The sequence below is a fragment of the Chamaea fasciata genome, unplaced genomic scaffold (genome assembly GCF_029207755.1).
Source record: "Chamaea fasciata isolate MVZ Bird 193981 ecotype frontalis unplaced genomic scaffold, bChaFas1.0.hap1 SCAF_3, whole genome shotgun sequence".
NCBI lineage: Eukaryota > Metazoa > Chordata > Aves > Passeriformes > Sylviidae > Chamaea > Chamaea fasciata.
Window position 1 is genome coordinate 70,128,237 of NW_027094088.1, and position 15,071 is coordinate 70,143,307.

Genomic DNA, 15,071 nt, shown 5'->3' on the forward strand with positions numbered 1-15,071 from the left:
CAGAAGATACCCGTAATTCATCATTCTTACATGAATATAACCAGAGTAATCTGCATTATTTCTAAACCCAGAGGTTATTTTCACCTCCTGCACAAGTTAGCTAGAACTAGGGAATATTTTTAGTTTTTAAAATGAAGTAACACTTCCACATCTTGAATTTTGATAAAACAGGGATCTAAATGCAGGTGTGATTTAGCTTTCTGACAATGACCTTAATAAGCATCACATAACAAATGTGTAGATGTGGCATTAGGGATATGACTGACTGGTAAACTTCGTAGTGCTGGTTGGACACGATGATCTTAAAAGCCTTTTCCAATCTAAAGGATTCTGTGGTTCTATGTTATTCCCTTGTTTCCTTTTGTATTTAACTCTTGGTGAACAGATCCTTGATACCTTTGCTCCAACAGAGCTTGTCTGGTTGATGTCATTACAAAAGTCTACACTCCAGAAGGAAACCAAGCCCTTTGGCAACCACGAAGTTTTCACACAAAAGTTCAGGTCGGTTCTTTAATTGGTCAGATACCTTACATACCCTCCGGGGATTAAAAAATCAGCTTCACAGGCATACCATATGCAATTTCAACTTGGTGTTTTTAGTATCAGTAAGAAATGGCTCTTAATAACATGGTAATGTTTACTTAATGACTCACTTTGCCTTAATTACACTGTAACAAGCTGTCCTGGTTCCATCATGCACTACTGCATAAGGTCTTCTTAAAACAGATTATTACTTCTGCAAAAGACAATTAACTGCAGCAATTCATTTCTTGACCATCCCCACAGCTTTCTTGCTCTGACTAGCAAGTCCCGGGCTATGAAAAAGAAGCAGATTTCTGATGCTGAAAGACACCACTGTCATGCCTCTTTACTTCTTCTAGTTGAATCACTGGGAATTGGACTTGTTTTTCAAACCATTTGGCTACAGTGAGAAGCTGCTTCTCCTGGAATGAACGTCCAATGAACTGAAGCCCAACTGGCAAGCCTCTCTCCGAAAGAGCTGTAGGAACACTTACAGCTGGCAGTCCTGAAAGAAAAAAAACACACAATGCAAAGACTCACTATTAAACCTTAGAGTAATTTTTGTATCAATTCTAAGATAACCAGAAAAAAAAACTACATACAGAAAAAAGACCAGCTAAAATAATTTGACTCAATGAACTGAATGCTAGATGATCACAAGAAATTAATTAGACGGATTTAAGAAGTCAGCATCCTCCGAAAAAGATAGTCAGCACTCCTTAAAAAGAGATTTCTGTCTCTGGAACAGATTCATCTTACCTGCAGCTCACACTCAGCGCCAAGGTGCCCGATTTTAAAATCTGGTCTTACATTTTCAAGCATTTAATAAACTATCCTTAGTTACCCCTGTAAGACTTACAACATGGGGGTGAAATATTTTGATTCTAGAGAGAAGGTGAAATACCTAAAGGGACCGGACATTTAAAATGACTAGGCAGGGGAAAACATAGCTGAGTTCCTGACCCTACTCACCAGCCATGTTTGCAGCCTGTGTCAGGATGTCATCTTGAGCGCTGCGGGTCCTGTTGTCTTCTTGGATGAATTCCGTGTATGGTGCTGCATCTTTCAGAGTGGTGGGAGTGAGTAAAACATCAACACCGCTCTTGAAAACCTTCACAAAGTCATTGGCAATGAGACGTCTCACTTTCTGTGCCTTAACAAAGTACTTCTCATAGTTCCTAGAAAGGAATAGGGACATAAAGGCCTGACACTTTAATTCCCAAAATACAAAACTTTATTTCTTAGTTATTGTGGAAAAGACAGGCCCAGTAACCCTTTTGGATAAAATTTTGACTCACACTGGAAGTTTAGTCACCACGCATATGTTTATGCTCTCATAGCAGAGGAGCTGTCAGAAAAGGAAGATATGAGAGTATACAGTTGAAGAAAAGTGAAGGGAAAACAAAACCCTACTTTACAATAATTAACTAAAAATCAAAACAACACTTTTATGACCATATGGAAACTGAAGTGTGTATTGAATTTCACAGAACCATGGAAAATGCTGAGTTGGAAGGGACCCATCAAATAGAGCCCAACTCCTGGCCCTGTGCAGGACACCCCAAGAACCACACAACGTGCCTGAGAGCACAACTCAGAATGGCTTGGTACTATGACCACTGATCTGGGGAGCCTGTTCCAGTGCTCAACCACCCTCTGGGTGAAAAGATGGTATTTAACCTAATTTCCCTGTTGGGCAGCACAGCAAAGTCTAGAAAATACAGAACTACACAGGTCTGAAAAACAGGAATTAACCATTTAGGATTCAATCCAGCAAGATATTTAAAGCATATAAAAAAGTCCCATCATCTATGCAGAACTCCAAATGGATTTAAAACTATGCATGTGGTTGTAGGATACTTCTCTGTAGAGTACTATAAAGACCTTATCTTTACACATTTTTTCCCCTCTCACGTAAACATGTGGTCTATGGATTTCTGTCTTTACACAGCTCTGACGCAAAACCACATTAGTCAACTTTATGTCCGTTGTTCCTTTTAACTTCATATGCAGAACAGTAAATATGGAATCTCAAATTCAGAGAAGTTCAGTTTCGAAAGGAGCTGTCATCTAAACCCTCAGCCATTTGGGAAAAGAAAAAAGTGAAGTGAAAGAAAAATGGAGTGGTGTATTACCAACTGCTACATGCCAGAGTGTTTACAGATAAAACAACTGCAGCTGCCTAAACCCCACTTTGTTAGAGTAATCTAAAGATTTAAGATTCTGAAAAACAGCGATGAAAATGGTTACGATCAATTAACAGCAGATTCAAGTTAGTAAATTATATAATGGGAATTAGATCTTTTCCTACATTCACTTTGGAAATCAACCTAGCTGTTAACTTCAGAAAGTCTCTAAGAGCCACATCTACATATCTTTTAAATATCTTCAGGGATGGGGAGTTCACCACTTCCCCTGACAGCCTGTTCCAATGCTCCACTGACCTTCTTGGCCACCTGGGCACAGCTGGCTCATGTTCTGTTCATCAGCACCACCAGGTTCTTTTCCCCTGGGCAGCTTTCCAGGCACTCTGCCCCAGCCTCTGGTGCTGCCTGGGGTTGCTGTGACCCAATGGCAGGACCCGGCCTTTTAGAACCTCATACAATTGGCCTCAGCCCATTGATCCAGCCTGTCCAGACCCCTCTGCAGAGCCTTCCCTCCTGCAGATCAACACTCCCACTCAAACTGGAGCTGTCTGTAAACTTGCCGAGGGAGGACTCGATCCCCTTGTCCACGTTGTCTCTAAAGATGTTAAACATAACTTCCTGAACAATCACCTAGTCATTTTGAAACTTTGAAAAGCAAAATAAAAATAAGCTGCAAAAGGCAACATTTCCAGGAGACACAGATGGGTTTTCTCTACTACTTACTTTAAGAATGCTTTCTGAACCCTGCGCTCTGTTCTTCAAGAGTAATTTACTGTGGAACAGGAACACAACTCTCCCGTTCCATCCCGGTGGAAGCTAATTGTGTACTCCTTCACAGAAGGGTTAACTACATGAATTTTGAAGCAGCCTTAGGAAAGCTGATCTGGACAGTTGTAAGCAGAGGGAGCACACTTGGCAGGAATACCGGCATTCCATAAAAGCTGGTTGTTACAGACTGACTGACAACATTCCTGTCTCTGAGAGCAATTAGAAGTCACATCTGATGAATACTCTTGCTGACAGAGCTCTTTCAAAGCAAGTGCACTACAAAGACTGATTACATGCCTAATATTTTTGTTAGTATCGGAACAAATTCAGACAGAGAAAAACAGCACTTTTACTAACATAAATTAGGACTGCTGGATAAGGACTGAAAACTAAAAATGTAAAATTGATCCAGGCACCAGCTTCTCTATGTGAGCTGGATCAAATCCTGGCTTCTGTAAGGACTTCAGCTCAGTACTTCTGCCAATGCTTCTCTTTCCCTGTACACTGAGGCAGAGAGCTGCAGTTAATTTAATTACTTTGTCTCTGGCTTTCTCTAGAAGACCTCGCTACAATGTACCAGCAGTTTTCTATGCAGTTTTAATGAGATTAACAGCAACAGAACTTCTAACACTAGGACAGTAATGACTTCAGTATGATTTTCATGTCATACCATAGGGTAGATTTCTGCCTAATTTTACTAATAGATGCCAATAAAGCCCTGGTAGGGGAAAAAAATATCACTAAGTTGTTTTACTTATTTAATTTAAGCGGCTCACTGATAAGACTCGGGGAAAACTTTTTCATTCATTACTACCAATTCACTAGGTATTACAGAGCTAAAGCAATAATAAAAATACAAACAGCTACTAGTGTAAGGACAATTCCTTTTTGATGTCATGATGAACGACTAATCACCATTTGCTCAAAATTCATTAACCTAGAAAAGCTGAATTTCAAGATTTTCTGCTTACTGTTTCAACAAGAAGTAGTTTCCTGAGAGAATCCTTCCTCTTACGACATCATTGAAGCCCTCTCGCCGTGTTGCAGCATACATACTTTCCGTGGAATCCTTCATGTCAGAACGATGGCCTGGAAGGAAAAGGCATTCTGGGTATTAATGCTTCTTGTAATCCTTAAGGTCTAATAATATCATAGTATAATAGGTCACTGTTTGCTGCAGTCTGACATGCTACTATTCTGGAAAAACAACAAAACATATTCCTGTTTTATTATGGAAATACTAAACCAGATTTTGAGCCCAGACACTGATATCCCTAGTAGTGAAAGTTATTATGTATTTATTTACATATTTTTATCCGCACAAGGTTTTTTACTATATGCCATCTTGGAAAAATGACATCAAGCATCCAACCACGAAAAGAAAAGCTATGAAAACTAACACTTTTGCATGGCATCCAGCAACGTTTCTACTGTCTGAGAAAAAAGTTTTTTCAAAGGCCTTACCATATTCCAGTCCATCAAACCTGGCCATATTTGATGCCACTTCTGCTGTGCACAGCACATGATAGCAGACAATTGAGTAAGGAGTGTGTGGTAAGCTCACTTCAACCACTTTAGCACCTGCATTCCTAAACAGGTCGGCAGCCTTTGACCAGAGAGCCAGAATTTCACTAGACAGCCCTGGTGCATCATACTCCTTAGAGGAAAAACAAGAGGAGAAGTTATTTTACACACTGGTTTACTTCAAATAGCAACCAAAACACAAACACTCCTTGCTAAAAATACAGTGAAACCATTATCTTACCACTATATGATTTAAAGCATTTATTAAAGCTTTTTGCATCTACTAAATCCTATACAATCAAGGAGTATTAAATTAACAGGATTCAGTCTTCTTAAGCGTATTACGTTAATCTCAGTAGGATCAACATATGTATCACAGCTCATGGAATTTCAGCAGTTTGTTCTGAAGGTAATTGGCCAGCTATCCCCTTATTTATCTATCAAGACTGTACTGCACTCCTCTGCAGTCACAGGTAGAAATTCTTCAGGTCTAAATCCTAAAACTAAGGCTGCTGCAAGCAGGAAAGACGAAAAAAAATGGTCACAGCGTAATCAGTGGCAACTGGCACACCTTGGTGAACCAAAACCACCCACCAAAGAAGAACTACAATCATGGGGTTGGAAGAAGACTTAGATTACCTACATTCCTATTTCACAGCCAAACTGTTGATGTTCTATTAAAATTCCCTGTTTTTGAAGATACTTGCTTTAGTTCTAACCCATAATATCAGGGTCATAATACTGTCTGATTTCTGAGTAGCTGTGACCATGTTTACTGTATGCATGTATCTACTTAGAATAACCCATAGCAGTAGAAAAAAATGTCCAAAGGATAGGAAAAATTAACCAATATCACCATTTTAGATTTATCAAGATTTAAACAGTATGCAGCTGATCAATTTTCTAGGCATGTAATTTTTCCATTTCACAGACTGAATAATTGATCAGTGGGCATCTCTGCTTACCAAATTAAAACTTTTGGCATGCCTGTTCCAGCTTAGGTTCCAATAGTGAGAATCCAATTAATAAATGTTACTTACATTGTCTCTTTGAAGGCAGAGCCTTTATTAAATTAAAAACAGGCTGAAGTCCCAAACCATGTTCCTAAATTTTAAGTACTCTTATAGTTACAAACATGATTGAATTGCATACATCGGATGCCAAATTACAGATGTCTTTCAGTTCTTATTAGAACTCTGCAAATCGCAGCTCCTTGTGCTACTCAACTGCCTTTAAAATTCTGCTCTATACTAACACAGTGCCATTTAGGCAAATATCTTAAAGCTCTGCACAAACCAGTACCAAGCTCACTGCGTGGGAGGGCACCAAGAGCAACTTGTTTGAGGTTACGGAGTGGACTAAAGAAAGAGCAACAGAGAAAACCAAGAAGTGAGGCTCCTCATTTCCCCTGAAGTTCCTGACAGTGCTTCCCACCACAATGACATGTTTTAGGTGTTGCATTAGTGTATGCTTACTCCAAATTGCCTGAACAGGCAACAGGGCACACACATCCTGTTCTTTTCCAGGAGCTGCTTTTACTGTCTTCACTGTTTCGAATCACAGGAGACTGGGAGGTGGTGGGCAAGACACAAGTATTTTTTTTTTGTTGTGTCTTATTTGTTCTTCTTGTCCATAACTGTTAACAGGATTTAAATGTTACCTTTGGAATTCCTATTGAAAGCTTGCTGACATCAGTCAAATTAGGTAGTTCAAATGGCTCAAAGCCATCCTGAATTGTGGTTGAGTCCTTAGGATCATGTCCAGCAAGTGAACCTGAAACATGACACATGTGAAGACCAGGAAAATGTACATTAGTTAGCCAGAATTCAGTTTGCTTTGAGGAAATGGTTGTAAACAGAGAGGTATGACATAGTAATTAATACCTAACAAAACTGCTGCATCATCCACACATCTGGTGAGGATTCCTGGCACATCCATGGAGTTCACTAGAGGAATGAGACCATGGCGAGAGATCAGTCCATATGTTGGCTTTAAACCTACAACACCACAGTGAGCAGCAGGGTTTCGGGTAGATCCTCCTGTGTCTGACCCTAAGGCTCTATGGTTTCAAAAGGATCATCATTAGTAAGATAGCCCAGAACATTTCCAGATCATAAGAATGTGTGGCTTTAAGATGCATGGATTTAAAACTCTGTGAATTCTTCCAGATCAGAAGTCATAATCACACAGCCTAAATTCCAGTCTTCTCTCTATGTCTATTTTTCACTTGTTCTCTGATTTTTCTTAGAATATCTAAATTTCCCATTAGGAGAGTCCAGCTTTCTTCACAAAGCAGAGGCAGACAGGTAGAATTCAGACCATCTGAAAATGGCCTCAAATATCTTCTTCTGCCTTCTCTGTTCCAATACTGTGGTTTGTTTCAATGCTGTGGACTCCAACTGATACATCTCATGTGATTTAAGGAACAATTTTCAACACTGGTACCTTATTTATTGGGTAAGCAATGTACCATGAATCAGCATTTTCTAGGTTAAAAATGAAGAGCGACACTTCTTGCCCCTAATAAGAGGGCATACTTTGGAAAAGTGTTTTTCCTGTTCCCAAACCTACAAAGAATGATCAGAACTCCCAGTTTACAGTAGCTTAGGTACAATTAAAACACAGTATATTATTATTATTATTATGCTGAATTCCTTTTTTCTTATGCACAGGTGAAATCTTGTTCTTTCTAAACTGAAATTTTTATTTCAAAATTTGTACTGAAATGAAACATGCTATTCTCTTGTTTTTAATAAATTTAACTCAAGCAGCATTAAAAAGAAAAAGCAGTTTTCATTCAAATCTTTGCCAAAACAAATTTAAACTTCAGAAACAGATATCATTTATATTGAAGTGAGTATTTGACTTTTCTCATAGCCATTTGTTTCTGAAATGGCTGAACGAATTCAATCGACTTTCCTGAAGTGGAATTTTTTTCAAAGCCTTTGTGTGGATGTAAAACATCCTCAATTTTATAGCATTTTTGGACATCCAAATCTCAAATTGAAAATGTAAAGACTGGCAGCATTCCTGGTGCTTGAAAGACACTAATAGGATGGATATACAATAGGTGATACGCAATAAAATAGCTGGAAAAAAAACCTCCCTGATCTGACAAAGTGCTGAGCAGTGAAAAATGGGAGTCCAGCAACACAAGAAAAGGTGCCAGACCCTCTCAGGATCAGCCCTTTCTGGCTCAGGATGAGGACCAACAGTCCTTGGGAATGGGCTGCACAGAGTTCAGTTTCAACAATATTGAAATGTTGATAGGTTACATCCCAGTAAAGGGCAAGGAGATGAAGAGATATATCACTTAAAAAAGCAATTTAAAAAAATTGTAATCAACATTAGCAAGAATATTTTAACAACAAAATAGATGTTTGTAATGTAGTCTATGGGTAAACAAGGATAAAGTAATTAAAGAGCATTTTTAAACACCTTCCAATTAAGAGCACAACTGAAATAATCTTCTATAAAATGTGTTCCAACACGTAGCTCTAAAAATTGCATAAAATGCAAGGTGTGAAGGTTTGTGATCAGTTTTAACAGTCAGATGGGGAAGACAGTATAGACAACTCATTTGCTAAATAGTGTGCTGCTATTCCATACAGTTAATAATTCCTACTGAAAAAAAATCCAGCTTGTTTAAATTCCTTTAGGAAAAAACCTCCAAACAGCCATAAACACACACTTGCCTACAAAATGCCCCAACACTAAAACTGTCTTCTAACTTAAAGAGAGGGAAGAATCTAAGTATCTACGTAGTAAGTACTCTGTACTCTTTTGTTAAATACGGGATTTGAAAGCTTATAGGTCCCAAATCTCATGTACTATTACATAACTATGCTATAAAAACAAAAGAGCAGAGGAAAGATTATGATACTGTTACAAATTAAGGGATATCTTAATTTGCTGAATTACATTTTCAGTGTGTATTTGTGTAATACAATTAGTGAAGAAGAGGATGTATCACAAACCCTGTAATTCTTTTTAAGAGATTATGTGGGAATAAGTGTAAAACTGTCACTCCTTTACTGCCATCATAATTTCATTTCACACAGTGAAAAGTGGTCATACCACTGAATAATGCCTGAAATGAGTAAATCTAAGTATTTCTGCCTGGATTACTTCTGGCTTCATGATATGCTGCAAATAACCTGGGGACGCTGAAATAAATTTTTGCATGCCAGTGCCAATAACCCTCCTATTTCATACAAGCTTCTGAGAAAATTATAAAATTAAAACATTCCAGAAAAGACATTTAGGGAAAGTAAAAGCCTCTTACGCAAAACATGTGAAAGACGACACAGCAGCCGCGCTGCCTCCTGAGCTCCCTCCTGTTATTACCCAGTCAGACTCTTCATCCTCAGAATGGGATTTTGGGACAGACTTATCCTTGTACTGTTTTGAGTAACTCCAGGGATTTCTGACTGGTCCAAACACTCCATCTGTACTCCCAGATCTAAAATAGTCAGGACAAATACAGACAGAAGTGACACACTGTATTCACCAATGTAATTTTTAAAATCCAATTCCTCATCATCCTTGCAAATTCAATTTCAACTCAAGAAGACTGGTGTACGTAAATCCTTATGCAGTCAACTTCTACAACATTGCACACAAGTGTACAATTTATAGCTGTTCATCAGTTTCTGACACAGAACCAGAACTGGTACCTCTTTCTAACCTCTGCTGATGCCACTGAAATGAACAGTCACAAAGACACAAAACTGATTTAAGCTATGTAGAAGTACAGGAGCATCTTTTTCAAAACCAAGGTATTCTGTTTTTCCAGCCCTGCATTTGATGCAAGATCACACTTGTGAGGAAAAACATGCGGCTAGAGGTGGAGAAAAAACTCCACAATGCCAGGAACACGCATTTCTCTGAAATGCCACACTATTATTCACCCTGGAGCCCTCTGCAGAGACCACAGCTCACTGGTTCAGAATGCCAGACTGGCTTCTCAGAAACTGGTTTTAGTCAGCTTGTGTCACCTAAGTGTGAGCTGCCACCCACAAGAAGGGGCAGGGAATGTTTTCTTCTTCCTCAGGCCCTCTACCCCACACTGCCCTGACTGCAAGGTGCCAGTGTTACCAGCTAAATCATCAGACAGAACAGGCAGCTGACAGCAGTTGAAAACCAACCTTATTGAGACATCATTACTTTAGAGCTGGATCTGCTCCTTGATCAAGAGATCATGCAAACACACAGACCAGAATGAGATGCAAGTATTGGGATAAGCTTTTTAGGAGAATGCTGTGCTTTAATGAACTGAGACCAGCTCTAATACTGCATTATCAGGTTTTTCCCAAGCTTTTTGCCTGCTCTTCCTCTGAGGAATAGCTTTTTTACACAAAAAATTACTTTATTCAAAGCAATATTGTTGAAGCACTTCCACCTCATCCATGTGAATTTCCAGTCAAACCTTGGACTTTGGTTTAAGTATAATAAAACCAAAATGCAGCATTTACTGTTTTTCACAGGTAACTAAAGTCCCAGAGATTCCCTTCCAAACCTAGCAGTTACTCCCATCCCTTACAGCCCAATGCTGTCCTCTGCTACACCTTGGCTGCCTTCACTGATTTGTGGTAGAATCAATTTGTAGGAACATTTTTCAACATGCTCCTGACAGAAAGTCACCAACATTAGCTTAGGCAACTTAAAAGCCTTGCTCTTGATTAGCCAGCGGGCAGCAAGTCAGGGAGCACCCATATAAATTACCCCAGTGGCTGACTGGCAGAGGCAGTGACTGCCACTGGGGGCACAATAACAATTACCTAAGGGCAGAAAGCCACCAGCAAAGAGAGAGGAAAAGGCAGCAATGAACTGTGTTGTAACCAATTCTATTACCACACTATTGAACCTACAAGGAGGCCACTTGGCCTTCTGCAAAAGTCGGACCGCTTTCTGCCTCTCAAGCACAGCTACATTTGAACACTATGTTCACAAAACTCAGCGTCTGTATCATTTACACAACACTATAAACACTCAAGAGAGAAGTTCATGCAGCTCTGTGTACCCTTCCAGTAAGTATTCATTATTGTCTCACCTCACAGAAACAGGAGTTAAGGATTAGAGGCAGATTGGAACAGATGGTGTGCATGTTATTTTGTGTAAAATCAACACAAAAATCAACACACTAAAAATAATAAACATCACTCACCCCATTGCAAATTCGTCTAGGTTTGTTTTACCTAAAAGCACAGCTCCACGATCCAGTAATTTCTGAACGACTGTAGCATTGTAAGGAGAAATATAACCTGAGAACAATCAGAACAATTAAGAGCAACTGGTGAGATGCATATAATTTTTACAAGTAGCTACCCTAAACATTTTGAAGTTGTCATCACCACTCAGGCCTTACATAACCTAGGATAAGAACTATGACAGTGACATGACACCTCAGGTAGTGACCAATTCACTTTGTGAATGATGACAGGGGCTTCTCCACTCCCACTTCCATCAAGAACAAGGACATCACTCCTAATACTCATTGCAATCAATCACAACAGATCTCAAAATGCGCTTTAAGGAAAAGTATCTCAAGTAATATAACAATTTTTACAACAGTGATGTAATATTTTGTTTCTTATGCTATTAAAAAACCCAATCAAATTAGAGGTCTGCTAATTTATTTCTGCTATCTTCCACAAGGATTAATATAAAGTTTCACTTTGTGCAGAATAAAACAGAAATGTTTCCTACTTTTGCTTTTACTATAAAAACATTGTAGCACCTTGAAAACATTCTTGACTTGTTAATAGAAACAATGAGTTTAGGAAATTTAAAAAAAAAGGCCTTAAAAGCATTATAGAACATGATTGTATGTTGTGATTGCTGACGTCTACTTCTCCTACAGCCATATGAAACAACTATTTAAGGCAACAATTATAAACAGAGCAACGACAAAGTAGGACTGTCTTTGGATTTCACTAGGCAGAACAGTACTGACTGCTCTCCTCTAGATCTAAAAGCAACGTGAAGGAAAATGCAAATTTTGGAACCACTGTATTGTAGTATACGCATTTTTATTATAACTGCTGTTAAATGCATACAAATATAAATAAAGAGATAATGTGCTTAGAAAAAGATCCATCTGTAATACCAGAAGAACTTGGCTAGTGAAATAGGATAAACGTATTTTCTCAAATGACTCCAGCTCATTTTTGAAAAATACTTGGATTTCTGGGAGACTCCACTCCAAAAACCCTCTAAAGAACAAAAGATCTGATTTTACTCTAAAAGCTTTACTGTACCTTTTAGCATATTTGATGCACATGTTGTCTCAATGCCAGCTGTATTAAAGTTGTCTTTTACAGCAATAGGAATTCCATCTAGAATGCCCAGTGGCTGACCTGCATTAGGAATGATTGTAAAACAGCAGAGATTAAAGCAAAGTGTGCTACATATAACGTTCTCTTCAATTACTGTTTGTTTTACATGTCCCTTTGGGTGGTTTTTGGAAGTCAGATTGCTTTCCACTTGGCATTTGATGGCTGTCTGTTCTATTTTCAAGAACCATCTTCCACTCCAACTCAAGCATTGAGCACTCTGCCCTAACCAGACCCGGCCTGGCTCTGTGAATATGTCTGAGCCCTCCAGAGAGGCAGCTGCTTCCAACCAGGCTGGCTACCCCAAAGGAGTGCACACCTCCTCCAATATGACCAGACAGTGCTTATTTCAGCCACAGGTGCTGCTAGATCTACTCCATCACTAGGCTGGGAGCCATAAACTCTGCCTACCTGACATACACAGTAGGTATGACCTGAAAAATTACTGAAGCAGAGAAAATCCTTCCTAAGTAATTGATTATCTACCATGAAAAAACCCTGAGCCAACAAACAACACCAAAAAAACCCAAAAACCCAACCAACCAAAAAAAAACCTCAGAAAAAAACACCAAACCACCCCCCCCCCGCAAAAAAAAAAAAACAAACCCAAAAAAACCCCCAAAAAACAAATAAACAATCTGGCTGACAATTTTATTAAGCTAGAGGACAGCAAGTGTCACCTAGGAAGGAATACATGTACTGTACCAGGTAAAAAAATTACCTTTTTGGCCTTTCTTGAAACACAAAGGAAAATGAGGATGGCCGTCTACTAAATGCTGCAGATAACAGGACAGCTGTTCTGTTCTCCAATTACTAACTGCAATTAGTGAAGCTGCTTTATTTAAATTTACTTTCTTAATTAAAAACTCGACAGGTTGTGCCAGCTGTTTGCCTATCCCAGTCTGGAGGCGTGTGAATGACCACCGCATTTGCCTATTCATGGTACCTGCTGGCGACACATTCCAAATTAACTGCTGAGGGAAAGAAGCAGACACACCAAGTAGCGGTGCCGTCCAAGAGGCACACAGCCTATTTAACCTGCAGTCCCTCGTTTGGTCCAGGTTTTCCCTCCGATTTTTGGACTAAATATTCTCCTGAGTGCCAAGTGCACACCCACGAGCACCCACGGAAATCTCTATCGTGAGCCTCATCCCCAACAGTCAAACAAGTCAAAACACACCCTTTAAAAAGTAAACGTGCTTCGTCTAACACAGCTCCTCCACAGCAGCTTTTAAAGGACCGGCATTACTTACAAACCAACATACCTCTTTTATACCTTTCCTCTGATTCTTCAGCCTGCTTCAAAGCGGTCTCTTCCGCTACGGTAATGTATGCATTCAGAAACTTGGTGCTTTTGATGAGGGCCAGGCATCGCCGGCAGAGCTCCGTGGGAGTGACTCGTCCTTCCTTCAACGCCGCCGACACCTGAGAGCGAAGCCCGTCTTTCAGGGCAGCCGGGTGACAGAGGCCGCAGCGGGGCAGTACGGGAAGAAAGCGCCATGCCCGCTGAGGGAAGGAGCCCACGGGAAGCGCTCTCCCGGGCCGCCCCGGGGACGGGGGACGCCAGGGAACCCCGGTCACCTTGCGAACCCGCCCCGCCCCTCGGCATCCTCGGCAGGCGGACAGCCCTCGCTCACCTGTCGGAGAGAGGCGCGCAGCATGGCTCTCCCTCCCCGTCGCCGCCTCCTCACGCCCGTCGAGCCGCCCGAAGCCCTCTCCCAGCGCAGCGGCTGCGCGCCGCCATCTTGCCGCAACACCTCGCGGCACCATTGGCAGGGCGGCCAAGAAGGCGGCCGCCCATTGGCTGCGGGGGCCGCCGGGGCTGAGCGCGGAGGCCGCGGGAGCGCCCCGGCCCCATCCCGATCTTTATCCCGATCCCGATCCCGATCCCGATCCTTATCCCGATCGCGATCCCGTGGCGTGGCTCAGCCCGGCCCGGCCAGGCCCGGCTGCCCCGGCCATGCTGTCGTGGGGAGCGGCGGGCGGGCGGGCGGTGCGCTGGGCGAGCGGGCGGGCACCGGCCCGCGGGCTCCGCGCCTCTCCGCGGGCGCGGACCGCCATGCCCAGCTGGGTCATAGACCGGTACGGCTGCAACGAGGTGCTGCGCTTCACCAGGGACATGGTGTTCCCCATCATACACTTCCCTAACGAGGTCATCATTAAGGTTCACGCTGCCAGCCTGAACCCCATCGACCTCAGCATGAGAAGTAAGTGCCGAGCCCGAGCAGGCGCGGCCGGCCTGCCGGGCTGGCAGGGGTTGTGCCGGGGCTGGAGCGGTGCCGGGGCACCGTCCTGCCCCGGCAGACACTTGCCGAGAGTGTCCAGGGCTGTCTCCACACACGTGCTTCCCCGAGCCCTGTGGAAAGCCGCCGCCTCTTGGAAACTTCTTTCAGGTTCTCAGGGATAACGATACAATTAGTTTTTTTCCAAGTTCTTAGGAGAGAGCGATACAAAAAGCCACTGACAAGACTCTGTGTGTGTGTGTGTGTGTGTGTGTGTGTTGCGAGGGTGAACTTTTAATTGAATGATTGTGGTGCTGCTCTCTTGGCCAAGAGACGCCCGGCCAAGGAGCAGCATTTTCCCTAGGTGATGCTGGATTTTCCCGTCTCCTTCAGGAGGATGGGGCTGAAGGTCCAAGTTGCTGCCCAGTCGGCATGTGCGACCTAAGGCAAACCGTGTTGCTCATTGCAATGCCCATCCTGAATTGGCACCTGGGGACGTGCTGTCCTCCCGCCTAGGAAATGTCTCTTTCACTGCCCGGGTCTTTGTATCTGAC

At 41.7% G+C, this 15,071-nt stretch overlaps 2 protein-coding genes across 5 annotated transcripts in view; one reads left to right on the forward strand and one right to left on the reverse strand.

The window, feature by feature from the left end:
- Positions 1 to 15,071, forward strand: part of RTN4IP1 (reticulon 4 interacting protein 1) — a 96,181-nt gene that overhangs the window by 57,953 nt on the left and 23,157 nt on the right. Inside the window, exon 1 of one of the 4 annotated variants that reach the window (XM_066179473.1) lies at positions 13,499 to 13,619. The exons of 1 other annotated variant lie outside the window; for it this stretch is intronic. Coding sequence is in view for 2 of the 3 variants with exons in the window: in XM_066179474.1 (XP_066035571.1) it covers positions 14,256 to 14,502 (247 nt within the window). In the remaining variant the exon portion in view is untranslated. Of the gene's footprint in view, positions 1 to 13,498; positions 13,620 to 14,117; positions 14,503 to 15,071 lie in introns of those variants that run through there. 2 more of the 4 variants (XM_066179474.1, XM_066179471.1) reach the window with 2 other exon arrangements.
- On the reverse strand, positions 497 to 14,002 carry QRSL1 (glutaminyl-tRNA amidotransferase subunit QRSL1). Its single transcript, XM_066179470.1, has 11 exons — positions 13,933 to 14,002; positions 13,561 to 13,720; positions 12,221 to 12,319; positions 11,128 to 11,224; positions 9,247 to 9,423; positions 6,845 to 7,020; positions 6,622 to 6,734; positions 4,902 to 5,094; positions 4,409 to 4,526; positions 1,495 to 1,700; positions 497 to 1,027 (listed from the first exon to the last, which is right to left on the reverse strand). The coding sequence occupies exons 1-11, from the start codon at positions 13,954 to 13,956 to the stop codon at positions 816 to 818; spliced, it is 1,575 nt and encodes a 524-aa protein (XP_066035567.1). The 5' UTR covers positions 13,957 to 14,002; the 3' UTR covers positions 497 to 815.